The sequence below is a fragment of the Gracilinanus agilis genome, chromosome 2 (assembly GCF_016433145.1).
Source record: "Gracilinanus agilis isolate LMUSP501 chromosome 2, AgileGrace, whole genome shotgun sequence".
Lineage (NCBI taxonomy): Eukaryota > Metazoa > Chordata > Mammalia > Didelphimorphia > Didelphidae > Gracilinanus > Gracilinanus agilis.
In genome coordinates this window covers 386,744,706-386,771,818 of record NC_058131.1, presented here as the reverse complement: position 1 = coordinate 386,771,818, position 27,113 = coordinate 386,744,706, and the positions used below count along the sequence as shown (strand labels likewise).

Sequence of the window (27,113 nt, the reverse complement as noted above, 5' to 3'; positions counted from 1 at the left end):
TGCAGCACAAAAACAATCACAAGAGAACCGTATGCTTTGAAAGGGCTAAATATTTTTTAAAAACCCATAAAGATGACTTTCTTCTTGGGAGCAATAATACTCCCCAACTGAATATACTGATGAAAGTCAACAGTATGTCAAACATTACTGTTTTAACACATTACTTTCTCACCATCTGAATTATAGCAGCCACTACCAGGTAATTTAAAAAAAAATTGATGGATGACAACTCTTGCTTCCTACCTACTTTCCCAACCCCCTCAAAGAAATCATACCTAGACCTTTTTTGTTATGTACTTAATTTAGCTTCTCTAATTCAAAACTATATCTGTGTATATTTTGACAGAAGAAAAAAAAATCATGTTATAAATGAATCTGATAATTTCAAGAAATTATAATTATTGGAAACAAGGTGTTTAGTTGCAGGTACTTTAGAGTAAAACACCAATGGAGATTCTTTTTAGAAGTCCTTAGGGGGTCAGCTGGGTAGCTCAATGCATTGAGAGCCAGACCTAGAGACAGGAGGACCTAGGTTCAAATCTGGCTTCAGACACTTCCCAGCTGTGTGACCCTGGGCGAGTCACTTAACCCCCATTGCCTAGCCCATACCACTCTTCTGCCTTGGAGCCAATACACAGTATTGACTCCAAGATAGAAGGTAAGGGTTTAAAAAAAAAAAAAAAGAAAGTCCTTAGATTCGATTTTATAAAGGTGAAATAGATTTTGGATTTTTAAGAGCAAACCAAAAGAGGACAGATGCTTTCCAAGTGATATAGTGAAATAGTTTTAAATGTTTGATCTGTCCAGCATACTGTTATGGAGAGGACAGGCAACCCAAAAGAGCTAGACAAATGCTAATACCTATCATTAGTTATTTGACCAGCTTATAAACCATTTAGATAGTAAAAAACCAAGACTAGCAGTCTCACCTTCAAAATGTTCTGTATACCAACTCTATATACAGTTCTACACTGTTACACGTTCACATCTGAGCAAATCACCTCCTCTTTGTACTTCTCTTTCAAATGACAGGGCTGAAATAGTTGATTTACAACATTCTAGGGTTCCTAAAAACGAGTCACTTATTGTCAAATGCCTCCCAAACTTACCAAGTGAGATTGGGGGCACGGGAGGTCCCCACGCCAAAGAATACACTGTCTTCTTATGATAAGTACTAGAAATTTGTGGTGGTCTGAGAAGTAAGAATCACAAGGGTTAAAATACAAAAAGGTCCCCTTACCTGTAATCATCTAAGAGAATGCTTTTCCTGTCTGAAACAGAGGAGCTCAAAATCATTATCACTATAATTATTACCAAAATCTTTAAGTGCCAAATAGGCAACATGCAGATATAGATGTAATTCTTACTGATTGGCTTCATGATATATAATAGAACCATTTCTCTCAAGTTTTTCTCAATTGGTGGCTGGAGCTGATTAAATGTTTCCAGTCATGAGGTAAACACAGTGACACTACTATATCTATATGGGAGACTAATTGAAACAGGCCAATCTTTTCTGATAATAACTCCAACATCTCAGTTTAGGATCTTTAGGAGCCTTATGGATTTTGTTGCTAAGCACTGATTATTAGTGCATGTATAATTTTTTTCTTGAAAATAAGAAAGTACATTCTATTCAATAAAGGCAGGATTCTTAAACATCATTAATAATTAGGGAACTCAAAATAAATGGATTGGTTAAGTTTGGGATCTAGTGGTCACAAAAATGATTCACCCTTCAAAGGGAGGAGAGAGAGAGATGGTCTAGATCAGTGATAGGGCAAACTTTTTAAAGAGAGGGCCAAAGGAAAAGAAATGCTCATCTGTCAGTCTGTTTCTAAGGCAACTCTTTTGAAGTTTCATTGTATTGTATCCTACTCATTGTATTTGTCAGATTAGGAATAATGTCGCATGGCTGGATAATTCATTTCAGGGGGCCGCATCTGGCCCACCAGCCATAGTTTGCTCATCACTGGTTTAGATAGATAATTTTCAAGTTCTTTCCAGTGCTAACAAAGCAGCAGTCTCTTAGAAGTGACCACGCCATTCTAAATCTGACTTTTGGTCCCCAAAATAATTTCTGACAGTAACTCATCGAATATTGCTCAACTTGTCATTCATATCTTACTTGTTGGAGTAGGTGTCATACATTCCCACTTTTCCATCATCAGTTCCAAAGGCCAAACAACCCTCCTTAGTTGGATGCCAAGACAGCTGCAAAAAAGTCCCCAGATGAGGACAAGTGAGATGCAATTATATAAATCCTAAAATATTTTAATTTAATCTTTCAATTTTAAGAATTATGTTAAATTATCAAATTCTGAGGTTCATAGATGACAGGTCTCATGTAGAGTACCTTGATCTGTTTCAGTTAAAATTTCCACAGGAAAAGATTCTTGGACTAATAGACCAATTCACCACAGGATATTCAGAAGGAGAATACCACTACCCCCCCCCCCCACCCCCGACCTGATCAAACAACAAGGCTGGGGGAAAATGGCAAAAAGTAAGCTAAAAGCATCCTTACCGAAGTAACCTTGGATTTGATGCCCTGCCAAAATGTTTTCACTTCATGGTTGTTTTTTATGGACAGTGTATTCCACACTCGAATCATGCCATCTCCAACACCTATGGCTAAACAGCCCATATCCACAGGGGAGAAAGCCAAGCTATAGACAAACCCTCCAAGGGAAGGCAATGTCCAACAGCACTCCAAAGTTGTCATGTCCCAACATTTCACCTGCAAAGTTGAAGGAAAGAGGTGCAGGTACAATTAAGGAAGGAAACTAAAAAGGCAAAATTAAGAACCTGAAAGTTCAAAGTTGAGGGGAAAGGAGAAGAAATGGTAGGAAAAAAAAAAACATGAGGGAACTGAATAAAGTCAATACTTCAAAAACTGGTTAAACTCTTTTATTAAGACTGTGGAAAGGTTAGGGGAAGTTCTTAAAAATAACACATCTCCAATTTAAATAACCTTTTAGCTCTAAGGGATCTTAGAGACCACCAAGTCCAATTCTTTCATTTTTTGGATGAGTAAATGAAGACATGAAGATAGTCTTGATTAAATAATTAAAATCTCTATCTCCTTGATTCCCAAAGTACAATATTCTTTTTCACTCTATAGAACTATAGCATTTTCTACAGTGATCATAAAACTCCAGAAATCACACACCTGAGGGAAATAAGGTTGAAAGGGAACTACTTTAGAAAGTAGCACTATAACACCATACAGAAAGGAGAGGAGATTTTTAAATGACAAGAAGTCCTTCAAGGAAACATGTATTTCACCTAGTAAATATAGCCTAAAAGCAAGCCAAGAGGAAAGATACAAAGATAGTGTCTTCTATTGTTGCCAGTTTGCTCCCAGAATAATTTTATTTTAAGTAGGTTGTTCCATGCCAACTTGTAAACAAAGAAAAATTTAAAGTTAAATGATAAGGAGTTCCTGTGAAGAGATACCCCAAGGAAACGGAAACAAACTTTAAATCTTTCCCCCAAAGTTCCAAGTGCTGGTAGCAATGAAAAAGAGAAGGGAGAAACTCTTTGGAGAAGCTTTTGGGGTTCAACTACAAAAGCTATTCCCAGCCACAGAATCATTACCAAAAAATCTTTGGTGAAATGTTTTGTTCACCATCTGTTTTTCCTTATTACATATGTATTCCACAAAAGCAACTTACATCCCTATCCATAGAAATGGAAAGCAGAAGTTCTTTATCTTCAGACTGGACGGAACATAAATTAAACACAATCCTTGAATGATTCTGTCCCTCTGATGAGGAGCTAAAGAGGGTGCATTTCCGTTTCCCAGAGTGGGTGAGATCCCAAAGCAGCAATTCACCTCTGTGAAGGGAGAGATTGATTTAGTTCACTATTCATGAGAAAAACAGTGGTTTGGTTATGCTACATTTTCCCTTTATGTCACAGTCATAAAAATATTTATATGCAAATGATTGCTAGGGGATTTGCTACTTTCCATCATTCCTAAAGTAACCAGAAACTAAGCTTTGTTCAATCCTTTCTTTTCTCCCCTACCTTAGAAACATAACCCTAGAAAATGATTTAGCAAACAAATAAGGATATTGAAAGATGTAACAAAATAGTCCAACAGAACCTACTCACCCAAAACAACTGGATACCAGCTGAGTAGGCTGGCCAGAAGGCCAGAAGACAGTCAGCCAGATGCGCTCTTTAATAGTAGGGTCTACACCTCCTCCTCGCCTCTTCAGAAAGGGTAACTTCAAAGTCATCACTCCTATTGATAAGAGTTCATTCATGGCTAAGCACTAAAATATTGTCCCCAAATAGTTAATTGTATCATGTAAGCATTTATTTAGTGCTAAGTGACAGATACCACAATGAGTGCTGGTAAAGATAGTCACTACTCTCAAGAAGCTCACATTTTAATGAGACAACTTGCTAATAACTGAATACAAACAGGTTACAGAGTAGATGGAAATTTACCTCATAGGAAAGGTGATGGAAGTGGAGAAAAGCCTCTACAAGATGTGGAATTTTATCTGGGTCTTAAAGGAAGCCAGGAAAACTAAGAGTCAGAGGTGACAGGGAAAAGCCAGGGCCGAGAGATGGAATGTAATGGGTTAGGAACAAAGCAAGAAGAGCAGCATTGCTGGATCTATAATATGTAGAGGAGACTAAAGTATAAGATTGGGAAATAAGAAGGGACCAGGCTTGATGAGTTTTAAAGTTTAGACTTTTTATTTGAGATTGGAGGTAACAGGGAGGTAACTTGGGGGGGTGCGGTAGGGTGGAAAGAAAGTCTTGAGTTTTATAAAAACTGCTCTGGCAGTCAAGTAGAATAAACTGGAATAGGTAAAGACTTGAAGCAGGGAGACTGATTAGAAGGCTATAGCAATAGTCCTAGTGATAATAGTCTGAACTAGGGCAGTAGCTGTGTGAATGAAGAGAAGGGGACATAGAAGGAAGGTGTCGTGAAGTTTGAAATGATAATATTTGGCAGCATATGGACATATGGGTGATAGTGAGTGAGAGACTTAATATGACAACAAGGTTGCAAGCCTGGGCTGAAAGCCTTTTTTAAAAATGGAAGACTGGATTCTACAAATTATAGGCTAGTGAAGTTGATATGAATTCATTGAAAAACTCTAGGATGTGTTATTAAAGAGATTACTTATTAGTAAACATTTAGAAATGGAAATAGTGGCCAGAAAGAATTGGTGTGACTTTACCAAAAGGTCATACCAGGAAAATCTCATCTTTTTGGGACAGAGTTTCTGGATTGGTAAACAGGGCAATGCTGTAAAGTATACCCAAATCTTATTTTTTATTATTTAAAACAACATTTTATCGATCCTTTTTTATGCCAGACATTTCTTGATTTACTGATTGCCCTTCTGCAACTAAACACCAAATAACCAATCCTAAAGTTCTAGCTATGACAAATAGTACATGTGACATTTTATCTCCACAACACTTGCTATTGAAAGGAGGGAAGTGTATTTCTCCAACTTGTTCTCTTCGATCAAGTTCAATTTTACCTCGATTTTAATTTTAGGAAAGAATTTGACAATATCACTCATCTTATTATAATAGTCAAGATGGAGAAGTGGACTAGAGACAAGAGTAATTCTGTGAATTTAGTAAAGAAGTCATTAATAGTTTGATTGTGAATTTGATAGGTTTCCAGGGGAGTGCTGTTAGGGATTTGTACTTGGCCTTGTGCTATTTAAAATCATCATTTATGTTATGGATAAAGGAATAGATGAAATATCAAATCTCAGGTTAAAAAAAAAAGCTAGGGAAGAAAGCTAACTGGTTCAATAACAGAGTCTAGATCCAAAAAGATCTACTCAGGCAAAACCTAATAGGACAAAAATTAATATAACAATGTATAGGCTTACATTTTTCAATTTTTAAAAAATTAACATTAAACATATAGAATGGGAAAGGTGTGGTTAAAGAGCAATTTGTCTCAAAAAGTTTGGAATGGTTTACATGGTCAGTATTGATGTACTGTGTGATATGGACTCTAAAGCTTAAATGAATTTAAGAGGCAGTTTATAGGACTAGAGAGGTGATAATCCTGCAGTGTTCTTTTCAGAACACATTGGATGCCATAATTATGGAATGAGAGCTGAAAAGGTCTTCAGAGAACATTTACTTCCATAGTACTTACTGTGTTCAGTTTTGGGTACCACATTTAAGAAAGGGCACTGATAAATGAAGAACATACAGAGCAGTGTGCCCAGGAGGCTGATGGCTTTGAGATTGTTTCATACAAAAATAAAGTGAAGCATACTGGATATTTAGGATGGAGAAGGGATGAATTAGGGTAAAACTGGGGTCATCTGAAAGACTCTGAAGGGCTATATTTTGGAAGGTAATTAGCTTTTTTTTCTAGACTACAAGGGAAAAATGAGGAGCAATGGGAAGAAGGCAAAAAGAGGCAGATATTGGCTTAATTGATAAAATAAAGACTGTTTCACGAACACATTACAGCCTTACCTCGACCTCTGGAGCAACTCCAGATGCGTATCGTCTGATCTTTGCTTCCAGTGGCCAGATAACAATCTTTTGTTACTGGGGTCTGCTGAACAACTTTTCCATTAGGAATCTCATGTTCATCTGGGAGGACATAATACCCTGTTTTAGACTTTCTTTTTAAGCAAAAACCCAATTTTTTCTCTTGAGAAGTATTTCTTCCACAGAACCTTTTAACAGTACAAAAAATCCTAGACGGTTTGCCAGCTAGGCAACATGCAACTATGGGTTCCCCTCCTTTCAACCCCCAGCCCTCCAAACTCTGTCTCTACCTGAGTTCTCTTCTGGACGAATGGTTAAGCAATCTTCGCCAAGTAATGGACACCATGCTATGGAATGAATTTCATCATCATGACCTCTTAGCCTGTGAAGAATATCTCCTTTCCTACTGATGTCAATTACAACCACCATACCATCCTTATAACTGGAAAATAAAGAATTAAACATTTCACACAATGATCAAACAGAAGACCAAATGCCAATCCTCAGACACGAAAATCCTTTTCTAACAACCTGAAAGGTAGGATCTCCCCAACCCCTTCTTGTGTAACAAAGAGCTTGCCCCTCCCCCATGTTACTTTCCTGATTTCTCAGTATAAACTGTCTCATATGATCATACTCAGCCTTAAAATAACAACAACAACAAAAATCTGGTATTACACAGGCTTATGAAATTTCTTTTCTAAAAAAATTGTAGCTCCACAGTTGGCTGAAAATTGAAGGAAGAATGTGGGTTAAGTTGCACTTGGGAAACTGTAAAGCTTTCAGTGATTCCAAGCTGTTCTTTCATACAAAACCCACTTAATACCAATATTATCCCAGGGCTACTATGTGGATATTAATCCTGGAACACCATGATCCCGGAAAAATCCAAACCATAAGGAACTCAAAAAGAGACACAGGGTGGATCTAGGTAGGTTGTAGCATAACATTAACAATGACTTACAGACCAGAAATAGTCTAAAATCTTTCATCAAGGAAGTTTATGATTAGAAAAGGAGATGGATTGGTCACTTAATAAAAGTGGGGTATGAGAATATCAAGGCAAACATGACCTCTGCATACATGAAATGCAAGTAGACCCAGAAGTTTCCCAATAGACAAAAGAGAAATTCTACAAGAGGCTTATGGGAAGTCATATACGAAGCACTGTAGTAAGGTACAGATAGGCTGCGCAATCTGTACCAGTGATGGGTAGTACCTATATTGATGAGACCATAGCTCCAATGAAGTCTCAAAGAAGCATTTATTAAGTTTCTGACCATCTAACTGGCTATATGACACATCAAATCATCCTAAAAGAAGAGGGATGAGGGGGTAGGGGTGGGGGAAAGCATTTAAATAGCACTTACTAAGGGCCTGGCATTGTGCTAACTGCTTTACAAATACTATTTCACTTGTTCCTCACAACACTCCTTTGAGGAAGGTGCTTTTATTACCCCCATTTTGCAGTTGAGAAAACTAATGTAAACAGACTTAGTGACTTGCCCAGGGCCACAAAGCTATTGTCTAGTCAAATTAAAACTTAGGTTTTCCTGACTCCAGGGCCTGCACTTTTATCTACTTTACCACCTAGCAGCCTCAGTGCAATTATAGCTGTATTGTTAATATGACAGAGAAAATAGAGCATCCAATCAAAATAAGCAGGAAGGGAATAACTGTGACCCACAAAAGGAGTACACTGGGCTAGCTTTCACTCTGGAGTTGTCTTCAACTAGGCATGTGGAATCATGGAAAAGCAGGGCTTTTCCTGGTGATGTTTCTGGGAGAAAACAATTATGTATATTGAAAAAGGAGGCAAATGGAGCTCAAGTTGCATAAAGTTCCAGGATGTCTGCCCCTCTGTCCATTAGTATATTCTGTGTGAGAGATGACTCAAGTAAACAAGCTGTCAGAAGACTGTGAAGCTGTTTCCCTTCAAGAGAGATCTGTGGTTAGGTTCAAGTATTGTGTTAGGCTATAAACATAACCAGTAACTTTTATAATTTAGTTGTGATGGCTAACACACTAAGGTTCACCATACAGCATACCTGTTAATCCCTGACACTACTCCCACTGAAAGGACATTGTTAGTAGGGACTTTTGATATTAACTTCTGATTGTTTAATCACAAAAGTCACAGAACAGAGCTAGGAAGAGACCATGAGAACAATGCCAAATGCCTTGTTTTATGGAGGTAACTAAAAGAGAGGTATATGATCCAAGTCAAGTTACTTCTACTCAGTCTAATGTACTTTCCCTATACCATTCTTAAATCTTCTAGTTTAAAAATCTTTCAAATTCTGCTATGGCTGAGAAGAATATTAAAATGAAGGAATTTTCTAAAGCTCTTCAAAAGAGTAGAATGAGCTCCTTATCAGAGCAGGATTTCCTAACCTGAGGTTTATAAACTTGGTTAAAAAAAACCAACAACTACTGATAATTTTATTTCATTATAATTAATTTCCTTTTGCAATCTTGTTTAATTTTGTGTTTAAAAATTCTGAGGATGGGCCCATAGTCCATAGGCTTTATCAAATTGTCAAGGAGGTCCATGACATTAAAAAAAGGTTAAGGCAAAAATAGATAATCATTTTTCCAGCATGCTAGAGAAAAGACTTATCCATTGGAAGCCAATGGTTGAACCAGAGGATTGCCTCTACTGTGTCTGAGAATCTATGGAAAAAAACAAAAAAACCATTCTTATAAAAAATTGAAGCTTCCAAATAAAAACACACCTTCCACTTTGGCTTCAGTATCTTTCTTCCCTCTTCCCCCCAATGTAATAACACCTACCCAATGGCCACTAAATCTTCATGATGAGGTGAACAAGTAATGCAAAAGATGGTTCTGGGTTCTGGGAAGAAGTGCTGGCTGTCATTTCTGTTATTCCAATAACAAATGACTATTCCTTTTTCATCTCCTGATACAATCAGATCCTTTACTTTAGGTGACCAATGCAATGCTGATATTGTATTCTTTAAGACAAAAAAACAAAAACAAAAAATTTTGAAGCTTATTAGCTTAATAACTTTGTGAAGGAAATTGAAGAGGTTATAGTGAACATATGAAGGGATAAATAGAGGCTCCCCAGAATGTCTAAGGATCATTTCTAACTACCTTTCAAATATTTTTCCATATAATTTTATATACAAAAGTGCTGCTGAGATTTATTGGTCCCATGTTCCCTTCTTTGTTCTCTCAAAAAGAATTCTAAATTCTAAAAGAATATTCTATAGAGGCATTTAAAAAAACCCCAAAACATTTCTTTTTAAAAATCAATACACCAACATATTAAAATGAGAGAGGAACTACATTTTAATCTGGTTTGGGTGTACTTGGAAGTGTTGTGGGCTGCATTCACCTATGGGCCATATGTTCAACACCTCTGCTCCTGGCAACTTTCTTTCTTTCTATAGTTGCAGAGGTATTATGGCAGCATTTCTAAAATGATGAACAAGTTCCTAAAATTCCAGAACAAGGAAAATGATATCCTAATGCAATTAATAGTTAACAATAATGTGATAAGAAAGTCAACTGGAATAGGTAAATGAGATAGCAAAGGGAGACATAATAATGACTTTCATTTATTTGTTGTTCATTCATGTTTGATTCTTTGTGACCCCATGGGCCATACATAGTAAGTATGTCTGGCCCTTCTATCCTCCACTATCTCTCAAAGTCTGTCCAAGTTCACGTTTGTCGCTGTCATTTAAATTTACTAAGTATTTTACATATGTTCTCTTGAGCCTCACAACAAACTTGTGACATAGTTACTATTACTACTATTTTAATTCCCCAAGTTACCAATGAGAATATAAGCTTTGGTAATGGTTATGCAGTCAGAAATAGGATTTGAACCCTGGTATCAAGGCAATGATAAGCTTTCATTATGAAAAAAGACACACTGAGAAACAGTGTTGGATTACATTACCTGATGGAGTGTATGTTCTGTCACAACTGTTCTGGTATCCACATCCCAGATTTTCACTGTTCCATCATCAGAGCTACTGGCACAGAAATTGGTCTGACCCACATGGTGAGAAAATGTGAAGCCAGAAACCCTTTCTGTGTGTCCTACCAACTCTCCTAGGACTATAGAAAAAACAAACAAAACTTCAGTTTAAAATGCATATAAGAATTATTGGTTCTGACCAAAATTAACATCCAGGGCGACCTTGATAAAACACCCTATTTTGCCAGATTCTTGGAGAAGCTTTGTCTTGGGATAGGTATATGAGACACATTAAGGAGATTGGCCTCAGATCTGTTTTTTTAAGTTTCTAATCTTTAGTTGGAAGAATAATTTTTTTCTATTCAAATTACCTTAAGACAGATGGATTAAGTGATTCTAAGGTCACAAGGGTGGGTGAAGTAATACAGTCAAGTTCATGACCCCAGGCTCAATCCACTATACCACAGACTGGAGGCAAACACAAGCAGAGGATGGAGATTACTCAAAGCAGGTTAATTTTACTTTTTCATTGGTATGGATATTGATAACAAAAATAACAAAACAAGCAATCCTGTTGGTAAAGAGTGCCTTCCAGTCTTTCTGATTTGGCTCCATTGTCAATACAACAAACAACATGTTAATGAATAATAACTTGTCATTAGGTGCCACTATAATGTTTGCAAACTGCTTTAAATTGTCTTGCTCAAAACTAAAAACTACTTCGAGAGAAGTATTGTTGAAATAGGCTTAGGGTGACTTCTGAGGTCATAAGAGAGTCATGAGGTAGGTTTTCACTGACTTTTACAGTCTTCCAGACTCCAAGTTCAGCACTCTATTCACTATGCTATGCTGGCTCTGCTTGAAGCAGATCCGATCATTCAACAATATAGTTGTGCTCCAAAAGTCTTAAAAATGCACCAATGCTTTTGGAATGCCTGGTTATATCTGCTGGCTCCTAATGCCGTAGGGCCTGGCAATTTGTAAAGAGTCTGGCACAGTGTAGGTGCTTACCAAATGCTAGTTGACTGACCACTGATTTCCGCAACTTCAGATGACCAGTGCATAACAATAAAAATAGCTAGCTGGATCTCACTTGATCCTCACAGCACTACCACGAAGTAGGTGCTTTAATGAGACTCATTTTACAGATGAGGAAAATGAGGCTGAGATTAAAGTGACCTGTCTAGGGTACATATAACCTAAGTATCTGGGATAGGAACGGAAATCGGGTCTTTCTTCCTGACCCCAGGTCCTGCGTTCTATCTACTTGCACCTCGGATTCTTAAACTTTTTGGATGTAATGGCCGTGGCAGCCTAAGGACCCATTTTCAGGGGTTTTTTCAATGCATGTTAAAGTAACTCATGCAGGACTACACAGGGATTACACGAAGTTACCCAGGAAGTCAGGGAAACTCAGATCATAGAGAAGGACCAAACCGCGACCCCAGTTCCAGGCCTCGGGTTAAGAAACCCGGCCGCAGAGTAGCCCCCGGGGCAAGGGCCGGTTGGTGCCCGGCGGACGCCGTGATCTCCAGGACCGGAGGAGGCGACAGGCCCGCGGGGAGAGACGGGCAAGGGCCCGCCCGGGGCTGGGCGCGTGCGGGACGGGGGCTGGGGGCGGTTACCGTGGAAGGGGCTCTGGCCCAGGCCGATCTGGAGCAGGTAGACCGAGTTCCTCGCGGCGAACCCGAACAGCCCCCCCGGGCCCGCGTCGCTGGAGCGGGAGCAGTACCAGTTGGGAGAGGGCGTGAGCATCCGCGTCTCGGGGCCCATGGCAGCGAAGCCGGGGAGGAGGAGAAGGAGACTGCGGCAGCAGCGTGGAGACCACGCTCTCCAAGGCCGTTAGCTCCGGCCGGCGGCGGAGGCGGTGTCGCTCCGCGGCTCCTGTCGCAAAGAAAAGAGAGCAAGCTCCTTCGGCCCCGCCCCCCTCATGTCCCCCGCTTGCCCCTTCTCCTACGGTTCGCACGGAGGGCCAGGCCGCAGAGAACGCGTTCTCCTGACCATAGGAAAACCGTGGGAGGGTTTCCTGTTAGTTGGTTCTTCTTGGTTTCAGAGAGGAATTTTTCCACCAGAAGCTATTCCCATTAGGCGATAGTTACTTTAATTTTCTGGGGATTAGTTCTTTGTGCTGACTAAGTAGAGCCCTAGAGTTAATCTTTCTTACCTCCCACAGCAATGATAATTAAAGGGTTGCTGTGGGTGTAATCATGGATCCTGCAGTGTCTTGGTGTCCTCACAACTTTTCCACTGGCCGCAAATATCCACCTATAATCCGTTTTCATATAAACAGCACAACGTGCATGCACACAGAAGTCTTAGGTATTGAGGGTAGAGCGATAAGAACACAAAAGAAATAGGGAAACCAAAACTGCAATTTAGTGAACAGTAGCTGACATTTATATAGCTCTTACTATGTGCCATTAATATTTGTTGATCTTCCCAACAATCCTGGAAGGTAGGTGCTATCATTATCCCCATTTTACAAAGGTGGGAAATGAGGCAAATATGTTAAGTGACTTGCCAAGGGTCACACAGATTCTAGGCCTGGTACTCTACTAGGACGGTATGGTTGGTATTAGTGGAGAAAGTTCCTTACAGTGGTTAAATCATAGGTATGGGCAAGAACTAAAATGGATCAGAACAAATGATCTGTTATGTGGAAGAGGATTGAGAAAATAGGTAGTTGATAATGTTGGTCCAATGTACAAGGATCAATAGAGGTGCAAATTTTAATTCAGTTCAGGACCATGACCACCTACTAGTTTTATACACACAAAAAGAGTTTAGAGTTTGTTTGATTTCCCGCTGTTCTAACCTTAAGATCCTACTTCTGATGTCTGAAGGACTTTCTAAAGACCTTTATTAAAGTTTCCAGAATCCATTTGCCTTTGTCTTCAACTAATGAATTAAATAAATAAAATTATAAAGAAATAGTAATGGCATTAATAGTTGTTTTAAGGTTTACAAAGCATTTTGTAAATATCTCAGTTTATCCTCACAACATCCCTGGGAAGTAGATGCTATTATTATTCTCCTTTCCCCACTTTTTTCTTGGACTACGAAATCACTTCACTTTGCATCTTCTCCTTTTGCCTGGTTTCAACTCTGGAGCAAGATGTTCCTCTGCCAGTACCTCTGGTGTTTCACCCTGCTCCTCTTTCCTGCCTCTTTTTGTATATTGGCTCCTTCCCTCCTTTAAGCTCGTTGAGACCAAGGATTGCCTTTTTTTCTTTTTATTAATTGTATCCCCAGTGTTTTTAACCCTGTGCTTGACACATAGTAGGCACATAATATTTACTGGATTGGATTGAACTGGATTTTACGGAGGAGGTAACTGAGATGAAGTTACTAGTTCAACTGATAAACCTGCTATCCTCTCTACAATCCTTTGGTGGTGGGGAATGGGAGGAGGAGATTCTATTTGTAACTTCAAATTCCGGTAGTTTGGGGGCACTTTATCTTTTAAACAGTCGGCCTCCGTCAAGTAAGAGAGGAAGTATTTTCGGATCTGGTCCTTTTGTTTTCTCAGGACCAAGAGGGAGTCCCCGGAAGCATAGACGGTGGCGCATGCGCTCTGCTCTCCCGGCAGCCGCGGAGCTTGAACCTTCCGAGACACTGTAGAACGAAGTGGGAAGATGGCTGCGCCCGTGCTGAGAGACCTAGGTGAGTAGTCAGACCTGAAACTAGAATCGGGACCAGGACTGGGACCCAGCGCCGACCGGAGGTGACGGGTTCTATTTCTTTTGCAGGTTCGGCTTGGCTGAGGAGTCTGAGGAGCCAGGGGGCGTGTGGTTTGGGGTGAGTCGTCCTAAGCGGAAGAAAGCCCAGAAGGACCTGGAATGTCAGAGTCTGAAGGGGACTTAGAGCAGAGAAAGTGGAATGGCAGAATCGCAAAAAGCTGTAGAACCCTGAATGCTAGTTCAACTCCTTTCAGCCAGTATTGATGATCAATAAATCAGAAAACATTGTTTAAACGATTGGAGGTGGTTATAAAGCACACAAACGAAATAGATCCTTCCAAAGAGGATGATTTCTCCGGGGGGCTGCTTGGAACATAGAACACAGGGTATCAGAACTTAAAAAGACCTTGGAATATAGAGTATCAGATCCAGAAGGGACTTTTAAGAGTCATGTAGAACAACTCCCCACATTGTACAGGTGGGAAGTTAAGGCTTAGAAGGCCGAAATTATTTGTCCGAGGTTAGTGGCAAACCAGTGTTAGAATCAGTCAGTGTCCCCCGACTCACAGTGTGATGACTTTGCATTCGTCATCACAAGTGGTGGAAGTGAATGGAATGCTACGTGAATAGAATAATTGGAACTGAGGGTGGTTTTGTCTCTAATCGGTGATCTTAAGCAAGATTCTTAGAGGGAAAAGGATGTTTTGCTTTAGCAGAGACCTCTGTAACAATTAGGATGTCATAGTGAAAAAGTTGCATTTAGGGCTACTTGGCAGGCAAAGACAGTAGAAGTCCTCCATATCTGGACTACATTCCTTTCTCATCTGCTTGTCAGAATTCTTAAATTCCTCAAGACTTGCCTCACTTGATTACTATTAGTTTTCCCTCTTTCCTTAAATGACAATCAGGTGCATTTATCATTAATATACATTTGAGATCCCTGGCCAGGGCAATGCAGGCTCCTTGAGGACAGGAACTGTTATTTTTGTTTTCTTATTCTTTGTACTAGCACAAGTACTGTCAACTTCATAAGCACTTCTCATAAACAGTGGATATGATGCTTAATGAATGTTTCTTTAATTGTATTGGAATCCAGTGTGAATTAGTGTGGCAAGGAACAAATAGAAGTTTATCCTGAAGCAAAACTTAAGAAGTTAGAGTTGTAGTCATATAAGTATTCTTATATCACTTGAAAGTTTTGCAAAACATTTACGTATCTTGCCGCATTTGGTTTTCTTAACAAACCTGGTGACTTAGTTATTGTCCTTGTCTCTAATTTTTAGATGGGGACACTAAAGCAATGAATGTCTTGCTCAGTCATAAAGCTATTAAGTGTCTTTCAGACTCCAAACCTAGTACTCATATTTACTGTACCATCTGCTTGGGAAGTAATTATTTGGTACTCTGGAACCTATGGTTGAGAAGTGATATAATTAAATTCTTCAGGAAGAATCCTTTTTTCAGCCATCCCTTCTATTAAGGCAGAATGGAGGAGGTTAAGTTAAGCAAGCAAGCATTTATTATTACTATGATCTTGGCACTCTTAGAATAGAAATACAAAGAAGCCTGTGTTCTCACAGATATATAAGGTGACAGAGCCCTTAAGAGAGATCATAAAATCATAGCAGTGGGCTAGAAGGGGCCTTAGAAATAATCAAGGGCTCCCCAAATCCCTTTATGAGGTAACCAAAGATCAGAGAGGTTAAGTAATTTGTAAATTTTCACAGACCTAATAAGTAGCAGTGCCAGGATTCAGTCTTGAGTTTTTTAACTCCAAGTCTGGTACTCTTTTCATTGTCTTTTATTGTTTTCAATATGCTTAGATTATAACTTTTTGAAGAGGTGAATTTATATATACATTAATGATGTATGTACAAAATGTTGATAAAAGAGTTTTCTAAAATTAAATGGGATTATACATGATTTTTAATAATCCATGCTGCATTTGTACCTGATTGATGTGGTTATAAATTAGAATTGACTGTTGTATTTACTTTGGTACCAGATACTTGATGTTGTTTTAATTTGAAATGAGGCTATCCAGGACCTCACTATTCAAACTTAGGCTTGTGTCTCACTAGGTGGTGTGAAAGGGAACTCTTTATTCCTTTTCTCTATTTTAATGAAAATCAATGAAGAACTTGGACTTTTTCTTTTGTTCTAATTTAATCAGGGACCTGGAGGTCCTTTTACTATAGAGATGTGTAAAGGAAGTGGAAACCAGAGAGACTGTAAGTGATGTGGGAAAGGGGATATAAAAGGTCAGCACAAGGACTGAGGAGGGGATTATTATTTTGATTCTGCCTGGTGAGCTGAATTGAATGGTAATTAGCTGGACTTCTAAGGGCAGTTAACAGCAGCTATAGGATAGTTAGGCAATTTATTTCTCTACCTCTTTCCTATATTTCTCTCTTTTTACTATATTCCCATTAAACTAGATTAAGAGCTGCTAAAAGTTTTTTCTCCGGTTTAAGGGATAATATTAATTTACAACTCTTATTTAGTCAAAACTCCAATTTAACCCTTAAAATATGAGACACAAAACTTGGTATATAGTGGGTAATAAACAATGACTGGTTATCTTTAGTACACTGATTACTGTATGAGAGAGTGCCTTTTGCTTGTATGTTTAGGAGAGTTAATTATGTGAAAATCTGCATAATGTAGTAGCTACAGAGAGCTGTACTCATTGAGAACCTGTGGTTCAAGTCAACTTTACAAGTTCAAGCTAGCTGTTGGTCCCTTGACAAGAATGTCTGTGCTTCAGACATCTTTCTGAGACTATAAGCCAAGTTCTTCACTATTCATTTCCTATTCAAGTCAACAAACATTTAAGTTCTTGCTTTGTGCAAAGCCTTGTGCTAAACGACATTATAAAGAAAGACATCCCTGCCCTCAAGGATCTCACAAGTGGATAAAACAAATTGCTACACATTTTAGGTGGAAGAAAACTAGTTAAGTTATAGGACCTTTTACATTTAGCTTAGAAAAGAGGAGACTTGAAGGGGAACATGATCATTGTTTTCAAACTGGTTTTGTTTATAGGGAATATAGGTTTTTGGCTTTTTTATTTTGCTTGGATGAATCTAATAATGTCTTTCTCAATTCTTATTCTTCTTGACTACTCTGTAGCCTTTCATACTGTTGGTCACCCTTCTCCATTCTTTCTTTTCTCTAGATTTTCACTACTTTCTCTTGGTTCTCCTGCTTCCTGCCTGTTTGACTGCTACTGTTTCTGTTACTCTTGCTGGATTCTCTTCCAGATCACATCTTCTAACTCTAGATGTCTTTCAGGGTTCTGTCCTGGGCCTTCTTCTTATATTATAAGTACCTTTCCACATTGTGACTTTCCTCATTGTGGTTTTGATATATCTTGGTTGTTATAAGAAATTAAATGGGAATTTTGGGGCAGTTTTGCAAATGACATACAAAGGTCAGCAGATGACATAGAAGAGGTTTAGAAACTCAAAAATGCCTTCTTTACCCAAAATTGACAATAAGGTACTACAAGCCCTCTATAAAAGGAAAAAAAAAATAGACTTCTCCAATATGAAGAGAGGGCCAAAAATTTTTGCATTGCTTTTCCAGTTCTTGGGGGTACCATATCCTATGTGGAAGGGATAACTGTATATGCCACTTAAAAAAAATCCCTTATCTTCCATCTTAGAATCAATACTGTGTATTGCTTCCAGGGCAGAAAAGTGGTAAGGGCTAGGCAGTGGAGGTTAAGTGACTTGCCCAGAGTCATATAGGTAGTAAATATCTGAGGCTACATTTGGACCCAGGACCTCTCATTTGTAGGCCTGGCTCTGAATCCACTGAGCCACCTAGCTGCCTTCTATAATACTACTTTATATTATTTATATCTTTATAAGTCTGTCCCTACCTTTAATAGGCACACAGTACTTTTATTATTATTTTTTTAATTTTTTTTTTATTATCTTCTATTTGGGATACACTGTGCTTACCTAGGGGAGATACGATTATAAACAAGATTTTGGTCCCTGGTCTCAAAGAATTTATGATGTATTAAGGAAAATTAGATACATGCAGAAATGAATACAAATTGAGTTAAGACAAATACATAAGGACAGAGAGCTATGAGATTAGATGAACCTTTGTTGAGGAAAAGCCATCACAGATAGATGATTGTTCTAGTTTGAAAGATTTCCAGGAATGATATTCCCGTTTTTTCATTTTTAAGTATCCAGCTTTAGGTTTTCCTAAAGTCAAATTCTTTTTTTTTTTTTTTTAAACCCTTAACTTATGTCTTAGAATCAATACTGTGTATTGTTCCAAGGCAGAAGAATGGTAAGGGCTAGACAATGGGGGTTAAATGACTTGCCCAGGGTCACACACCTAGGAAGTGTCTGAGGCCAGATTTGAACCCAGGGCCTCTCGTCTCTGGGCCTGGCTCTTGATCCATTGAACCACCTAGCTGCCCCCCTAAAGTCAAATTTTTAACAGCAGGTTTCCACATTTATATAGCACTATATTGTCTATAGAGCTTGTGCTGGTTGTCCAACTACAGCAGGTCTGCATGCATTCAGCCAGATCTTCTGACTGTGTAAGTTACATTTTCAGCGTAATGGAATATTCTTGAAGGTGCCTGAAATCTTTGAGGCCACTGGTGATACCAATTAGGAAATTTCTGCTCCATTGATTAGCTCTGCATGTGTACTGGAATGGCCTGGAAGGGTTCATTTGGCATCTAGAAGTGACTCACTTATGTTAAGTAGATAATTAACTTATGTTTGGGGTAAAAAGGGGTTTTGATTGGTGGAATATTTTAAAAGGGTCGATTGCCAGGGAATTGAATAATTATCAGTTCCCAGTTAAAGAATAACCTCAAGTCAAAATGACTTTTATGGAAGTTTATTTACGAAATATAGGAGAGAGTGGAAGTAGAGAGATGAGAAGAGGGTAGAATAAGAGATTTGTATTCAAGTCTGGGCTTTACTCCAGCAGGGCTCCAGAGGCTTAACCAGAGCCTTAAAGTCAATTAACAAGGGTTTTAGCCACAAGGACTTCTCCCAATCAAGGGAGCCTCCCGGAGGCCATTACTTTCTGGGAGGTTAAAGGAGTCAGCCTTTTTCACACACCACGTGTAGTTCTAAGACAGAGATTTAAGAGCAGTCTCACCAAGGTCTTCAGGTCCCAGGTCCTATTCATGAACCGGAAGAGCCCTCAGCTCACTGAACTCTCTTTTTAAAGGGGCCTCTTTTGCATCACTTCTTGTGCCTTCCTCTTAGTTTACGTGTCCAATCATAACAGATGCTTTTCTTAGGATTGCCCAGGAGGCAGTCAGTAAATTCTGATTTGTCACTCACTCTAGCACATGTGCGTTACAGACCTCCCAACTTGTGAGGTAAGTGGAGATGTTTTCACCTGTGGTGATTAAATCTAAAGATGGGCAGGGTAAATTTAATCTCATTATCACACTTACTTGAATATCTCTGAAGGCCACCTTTAGATCTTTGAAATAGACAAGTAATCAAAAGGTATATATTTTTTATAGTTTATAAAATAGTCTCTACAATAGGTCATTTTCAAGGTTCAGTTTTTTTAACTTTAAAAATTTTTTTTCAGATACATGTAGAAACAATTTTTGACAATCATTATCTGATGTTTTGTGTTTCAGATTCTTTCTCTCCTTCCCTACCCTGCTCCCTGAGGTGGTAAATGCATTAATCTGATATAATTTATACCAGTGCTATCTTGCAACGCATATTTCCATATTCCTCATGCCATAAAAGAAGACATATCACGCATCAGGATACAATTTTATTATATTCTTCTGGGTTGTAATGATATATTTTTTCCTTTTTCTTCTTATCCTCTCACCTTGATTCCCTTTGTTGATGTATATAATAGAAAGAGGTACACAGAGCCAAGGGAAAGCTTTGAGCCTCCTTGAAGGCTTATCTTTGGGGTTATTTTATTTCATATGAGCCTTTGTCTTATTGAACATCTACTTTAGATAATACATAATAATAGGTACTTTTCAGAATTCAGTTGTTAATTGAAGTGTTCAAGCACAGTTTGGAAAACCATCTTTCAGTGGGGTATAAATTGGACTAGATGACACCTGAGACCTCATCTTCCTTTTTTGATTTTTAACCTTAGGAAACTAGTTTGTTATAGCCTTAGCTCTATTGCAGTTTGCATTTGACTTAAAAGTTTTGGGATATCTCTTCTTAAAACTAAGTTAGGTGGGGGGCAGCTGGGTAGCTCAGTGGATTGAGAGTCAGGCCTAGAGACAGGAGGTCCTAGGTTCAAATCTGGTCTCAGACCCTTCCCAGCTGTGTGACCCTGGGCAAGTCACTTGACCCCCATTGCCCACCCTTACTACTCTTCCACCAAAGAGCCAATACACAGAAGTTAAGGGTTTTAAAAAACAAACAAACAAACAACAACAACAAAAAAACTAAGTTAGGAGCCTCAGTGTTTTATTTCCTATATTTCTCCCTCCCCTTATTTGCCATTAACTTTCAGAAAATAAAAGTTATATGAATCATGAGAATATGCCTGACACTGTAGCCCTTTCATTTAACTTTCATCAATCAATCAAGCAATCAGTTAATTAATTTGTTTGTTTTTGAACCCTTACCTTCTGTCTTGGAGTCAATACTTTTTATCAGCTCCAAGGCAGAAGAGTGGTAAAGGCTAGGCAATGGGGGTCAAGTGACTTGACCAGGGACACACAGCTAGAAAGTTTCTGAGACCAGATTTGAACCTAGGACCTCCCATCTCTAGGCCTGCCTCTCAATCCACTGAGCCATCCAGCTGCTCCCTCATTTTCTTTTATTTGGTTTCATGTGCAAATTTAGGTATAGCACTGTTTTAATTGTTATCAGAAATACATTTGGAGCAAAAATTTTCCACCTTGATATAGGTAATATCTTGATAGGATTCTGAGAAAATTTTTTACCTTAATTTGAAAGAAAATATCTATTATCTTGTGTGGTTGGGTTAGAAATTTAAGAGACTTTTCTCTGTTCATCTCTAGAAATCATTATTCAATAATTCAAAGACATGTATTTTCATTGGTGTCTTTACTCTTTTTGCCTGGATTGCAACTCACTGTCCCTCTCTCCCTGCCCCACTTTAATAGACTTTACATATTCATTACTTCAGTGGATTTATCTTCTTATCAATGTAGGTATTTCTACAAAATGTAACCCTTCCATGCCTTTCTCATTCTATGCTGCTCTTGTCCATGCCCCCTCATGAATCTCTCATAGAGGGTACCAATTTGCTGTATGATTTTTTAACTGTTTTTCCTTATCATCTGATCTCATGCCATTTTAGGGTATAATTTGCTGTTAATTATATGCCATAGTTTATTTATCTTTTCCTGGCACTTTGAGTGATCTGTAATTTTGTTTTCACATATTGTGATGCTCTATATAATTTTTAATCACATAGCTATCACCAGAACAATGTTGGTGTTTAAAAGATTTTTTTTTATTTCAGGGAGACTTTTGGGACCATTGAAAATATTTAATTTTCCAAATTTAATCCAATTTGCTTATTTCTTATTATTATTTATAGGCATTTTTCATCCAATTGTTTTTTTTCCTCCAGTGAATAATTAGGCCAAATTCTTTTGAGTGTTTTTGGATCTTATTCCTGAGACTTTGTATATCTTGGAGCTAAATGTAGTTTGCACAATGTCATTTAGAATTGGTAGCACCTGAGATATTTTACTATTTAGGGGGAATTCCTCTTGTAATGATAATTTGCACAGCAATATGGAAAGCAATATGATGGACAGTTACCTGATTAGAACATAGAATGAACTGAGCCTGGCAGGAGGTGGCGTGAGCCAGGACAGTTGAAGCTCAAGTATAGAAAGAAGGATTTGAACTGGAGATCCATCTCAATCTGAGATTGGATTTTGGGGTAGTGGGAGGTTGTGGTGAGGGTAGGCCATAGGTCAACTTGAATTACCAGCAACCTGCACCAACCAATTTCACAGTCCCAGATCCTGTGTTATCCTTATATTGAATACCTGATCCTGATTTAATCACCAAGAAGAAGCAACAACATCTAATAGCAAAGCAATCTGATTTAGGTTGAAACCAGTCTGGCCCAGCCAGATTGGCAACTGGCAACTGGCATCTGACAAGCCTGACTATCATCAATCCAATACCATCATTATCATTAGCTTAGTTCGAGGACTTCCTGTTTCCCTCTTTCCCAATCATTACCCTGCTTTCCCTCCTAAGCCTATTAACATTAAATCTTCAAACTTACCTAGATTTGGTGTCATCTCTATCTTAGGGCTTAGTGATTATATCCTTGGGACAGTTGAGGGAAAGGAGAATTGTATCAGCTATAGTAAAATATAATTCATAGTCCAATTAGAGTTATGCTATCTAGGCCAGGATAGTCAGTTAGAAGTAGCTGTATAATTCTAATCACAGATTCTTTATCTGGCTGGCTATTCTGAGACATTGTTATATCTGAAGTTGGGTTCAGCATATTCACAACAACTATTGCTGTGGGGTCCTTTGTTTTTCACTATCATAACTTAACTGTTACACTCAGGAATCACCCACATACTCAGCTTCAGCTCCTCATAACACCAGGATCATTATAACATTCTTCAGTTAAGATTCTGCTAGAAATCTCTATGATAGTGGAAACACAATTGTTTTGGTGAGCATACTTATTCTTTTGTGCTTCCCTGGCTATTAGTAATCAGAGACTACAGAAGACAGTGATGCTTGTTATATCTTTCTAGGAATCTCTTAAGAGCTTGACATAGGTACCTTCCACCTTGTTGGAATTTTGGTTGTATTTTGGTTTACTGAATTGAATGCTTTTTTTAATAGTCAGCATGTAATAGTTACAGTGTATACAAACATTTATCACCTAGTAGCTTATCTTCTGGTGATGAGCTTCTTGAAATTCAGGTAGGTTAGTCTTTAAACAACAGAAACAAAAGTTTATCACTAAGTCTGTACTTAAAGCCTTTATAACTTGGTTGCACTAGCCTGGGTTTGTATTCTCCTAGTGTAGTGTTCTAAAATCAGGAGAAGAGGATTAACATTATTAAAGGCTGTAGAGGTTAAGAAGGTTGTGAATTGAGAAAAGTTAATTAGATTTGGCAATTAAGAGATTATTGATAACTTTGGAGAGAGTAGTATCAATTGAGTGGTAAAGTTTAAATTCAGATTAAAGAGGATTTAGAATAGAGTCAGAGGAAAGGAAGTGAAGGCACTGTGTATAAATGACTTTCTCAAGAACCGAGTGAGTGGAGCATTGGGAAAAGAGAGAAGAGATGTTGTAGATATGGCTTTTTGGCTATGTTGGGTAAAGGAGAATGAGGAGTTGAAAATGATGCCAAGACTATGATTTTAGGTGGTGATGGATGGTGGTACCTGTGAGAGAAATCTGGGGCTTATTAAGAGAAGGTAATGAATTTTGCTTTAGACAGGTTGAGTTTGAGATGCCTGTGACGTCTAGTTCCATAGGTGTAATAGTGATGGTGGACTAGAGTCCAGAGAGACTAGGGCTGTGGTGGTGAACCAATGGCATGTATGCCAGAGGGAGTACTTAGAGCCCTCTCTGTGAGCGTGTGCACTGTTGTCCCAGCACAGAGTTCACCAGAGTTTGTTACTAAAAAGCCAGAGGGACTTGGGCCAGGCTGCTCCCCTCCTCCTTTCCATGTGTACCTGAGGACATCCCTCTAAAAGGTTACTGGACTAGGGTGATGTAGGGAGTTTATATAGAAATGATGCATTGATCTCCTGGTAACTGATGAGGTCTCAGGGAGAGTGAAGAGAAAAAAAGAAGAGGGCCCAGATCAGAGTCTTGGGTATATATTCACAGTGCTTCACATATATTATCTTACTTGATCATCAGAACAACCCTTGGAGATGGGTACTGTTATTATCTCCATTTTATAGATAAGGAATCTGAGGTCAAGAGAGGTTAAATGGCTTGTCAAAGGTCACAGAATCACTAAGTGTCTTGAGGTAGAGTTTGAACTTGTCTTCATGACTCTAAGTTTAGCAAGTCTACCAAGTCTAACTTTATCTGTATAACATCTGTCTTTGCCAAAAGCATTTTTTTGAAACCCTTATCTTCCATCTTAGAATCAATATTGTCTATTGGTTCCAAGGTAGAAGAGTGGTAAGGGCTCAGGCAATGAAGGTTAAGTGACTTAAGGGTCACACATTTAGGAAGTGTCTGAGGTCAGATTGGAACCCAGGTCCTCCTTTCTCTGGGCCTGACTCTGAATCTACTGAACCATCTAGCTGCTCCCTAAGTGTTTTTTTTTTTTTAAATTATAAGAAAAAAGAAAGTGGAATCCTGTGTTTTCTTTATCTCTTTAGTTGCGTGATTATGAAGATGTATTCTGAACTAGATTATTTGTGAAGCCTTCCATTCTATACTCCAACCTTTATTGAAGGTGCTTTGAGTGTATATGTAGATTATATTCTTATAAAAACAAACATTATTTTCTTGTTTATTCTCATACTTTGGTATTGATATGCCTTTGTTTTAAGAAGTCAGCAGTCTGACTTTACACAGACTGCCAAATCAAAAATGAATCCCTATATCACTAACTAGTTGTTTCCTATCTGTTAATAGATAACAAATTTTATTATTTTTTTTTGGTGATACTTTTTGGAGTTTGACATGTCTACCTCTTCCCAACTAGTCTCAAAAACAATCATGAGTCCTCTGTCTGTATAATCTAAAAACCTTTCTTTGGATTCTAATTTCTTACTGTTGACCCATGTGTTCAAGTGTGTATATATATACATATATATATTTACTGACTTCTCCTTTGTCCACCTTTGCATTGAAGTTACTTATTAAAATGTATGTTGATTGATTTGAAGGGTCTTTTATCCTTAGACTTTCTCTACTTTCTCATAGGTGCAGTAATCTTTGTGCTAGTCTTTTTGTAGATGTTTATTCATGAGCACTAAAATACCATGTGACTAAGTATCCAGCAAAATGATATTCCTTGTTTCCTTTGTATACATGAGAAAACCAACTCCACCATCTCCTTTATTTGCTTCTCCAAGGAGGACCGCTAGCTGTCTTTCTTTATAGTTGTAACTTCCTTTTTTTTTCTTGTGGTTTCATTTTTAATGAGAATGTCAATATTTATAATAAGAGTACCCTTAGTAATATATCTACTCATTGGTCATTGGATAAGAATCTTACATTTGATCATCTGGTGAGTTAATATTTATAGAGCTAAAAATACTGTGCTCATTAGTATTCTATGGCTGATTTTCCTACTGTAGTGCCACTGTCACTACAGAAGTAGAATGAGGCTGTATAGGACTAATGTCCATTACATTTTAAAGTTTGTTTCATGAGTTTTTCATAGGTCCTCAATGACCAAAGAATTTTTTACCAACTGACCAGTCTACTGATAGTGAATGGTCCTCAGAAAGTAGGTAGATTTTATTGCCAGAACAATACTCTAGGCCAGTGATGGCAAACCTTTTAGGGGGGTGGGTGATATGAGAAAAAGGTGCACGTGGAGAGGGGAAGGGGAGTAGCCTGGCCCTTCATCCCTCTGGCTTTCTAGTAATGAACTCTGGTGAACTCTGTGCTGGGGTGATGATGTGAGTGCCCACAGAGAAGGCTCTGAGAACCCCCTCTGGTATGCATTCCATAGGTTTACCACCATGGCTCTAGGCCTTCCAGCATGGCAGAACCTGCCAGAGTTCATGCTAAGCTGGCATAGCCTTTAAGAACCCACAGCTACCACTATACTATGATGAGAACACATTGGAGTAAGATGACATAGTCTTGTTTTCTTGGATGCGGGAAAACTATCTTATTATTTTTTTCCCACCCTAAGTAACCTTTTTAATATAATAGCTTCAACATAACCTCTCCCTACCTAATTTGTGTTACATTATTGGAGAAATATCTTTAACTTGTAGACTTTTTGAATACTATCATTAAAGTCTATGAAATTCAGGATTACTTTTTTTTTTAAAACAATAACAGGGCTAAATATGACTCCATCTCTTTGAGTGATGTTTATTTTCAGCATATTCATGATTCCCGATACTTGAGTGAATAATGAAAGTTTATTTCATTTACACTCAAGCAAAATTTAAAGAACATTTTATAAGATGTTGATGTCTTAAATAAAGGCTGGATGACCACTTAGAGTATATTCCTATTTGGATTCAAATTGGGCCATATTATCTTTTGAGCCTTTTCTAACTGAAATTTTATAGTGCTGGGGTAGAGGAAGTCCATAATTGCCAGGCTAAGGAGTTTGGAATTTATTTAGTAATTTGTGGGAAGGCATTGAAGGATTTAGGCAAAGGAAGGATACAAGCAGATTTTTGTATAAAGAATCATTGTGTCTAGCAGATCTGTGAAAAATAGATTGGAGGTAGGAGTTCTCAGTGGAGATTGAAAGACTTGACAACCAGGATGGTAGCAACCAATCAATCAGCAAGTATTTATTAAGCTTGTACTATGTATATCAGGTACTGAGCTAAGTTCTGAGGGTACATAAAAATGATTGAAACAGTCCACATTGTTAAAGAGCTTACATTGATAATATCAACACAGTGATTCTAACAGCTAACGGACTAAAGGCTTTCATGTTTGTTTTATAGGTTTCTCTCATCAAACAATGTTTTGCCTTTGCCACATTTCCACACAAGTGCTTCCCTTGACATATCAAGGAAGTGGGAGAAGAAGAATAAAATAGTTTATCCTCCACAGTTGCCAGGAGAGCCTCGGAGACCTGCAGTAAGTTTGTGGATAAAGCCATCCTTTAAATTTGATAACACTTCTCGACTTTTAGGTGATTAGCAGTGAAGTAACTAATGTTTTAAAAATTGTACTGATTCACATGATCTTATAATTGACAAATGCTATAATTGATAATAGATACATTGTTTTTTTTTCCTTGTTGGCACCTTTTATAGTTTGCATCGCTTGACTTTCTTTAACTGCATTACAATTTTTAAAAATTA

The 27,113-nt window shown here is 38.2% G+C and overlaps 2 protein-coding genes across 3 annotated transcripts in view; one reads left to right on the top strand and one right to left on the bottom strand.

Annotated features, from left to right (window-relative positions):
* Positions 1-12,226, bottom strand: part of GEMIN5 (gem nuclear organelle associated protein 5) — a 44,610-nt gene extending 32,384 nt beyond the window's left edge. Inside the window, exons 1-10 of the mRNA XM_044664476.1 lie at positions 12,079-12,226; positions 10,433-10,593; positions 9,295-9,476; positions 6,792-6,943; positions 6,484-6,603; positions 4,120-4,252; positions 3,678-3,840; positions 2,528-2,740; positions 2,129-2,214; positions 1,110-1,192 (exon numbers count right to left, since the gene is read on the bottom strand). Coding sequence (XP_044520411.1) covers positions 1,110-1,192; positions 2,129-2,214; positions 2,528-2,740; positions 3,678-3,840; positions 4,120-4,252; positions 6,484-6,603; positions 6,792-6,943; positions 9,295-9,476; positions 10,433-10,593; positions 12,079-12,226 — 1,441 coding nt within the window. The remainder of the gene's footprint in view (positions 1-1,109; positions 1,193-2,128; positions 2,215-2,527; positions 2,741-3,677; positions 3,841-4,119; positions 4,253-6,483; positions 6,604-6,791; positions 6,944-9,294; positions 9,477-10,432; positions 10,594-12,078) is intronic.
* Positions 12,227-14,088: 1,862 nt separating this feature from the next.
* MRPL22 (mitochondrial ribosomal protein L22) overlaps positions 14,089-27,113 on the top strand; it is a 50,260-nt gene continuing 37,235 nt past the window's right edge. Inside the window, exons 1-3 of one of the 2 annotated variants that reach the window (XM_044661759.1) lie at positions 14,089-14,116; positions 14,203-14,251; positions 26,751-26,886. In XM_044661759.1, the coding sequence (XP_044517694.1) occupies positions 14,089-14,116; positions 14,203-14,251; positions 26,751-26,886 (213 nt within the window). Of the gene's footprint in view, positions 14,117-14,202; positions 14,252-26,750; positions 26,887-27,113 lie in introns of those variants that run through there. The other variant, XM_044661760.1, reaches the window with a different exon arrangement.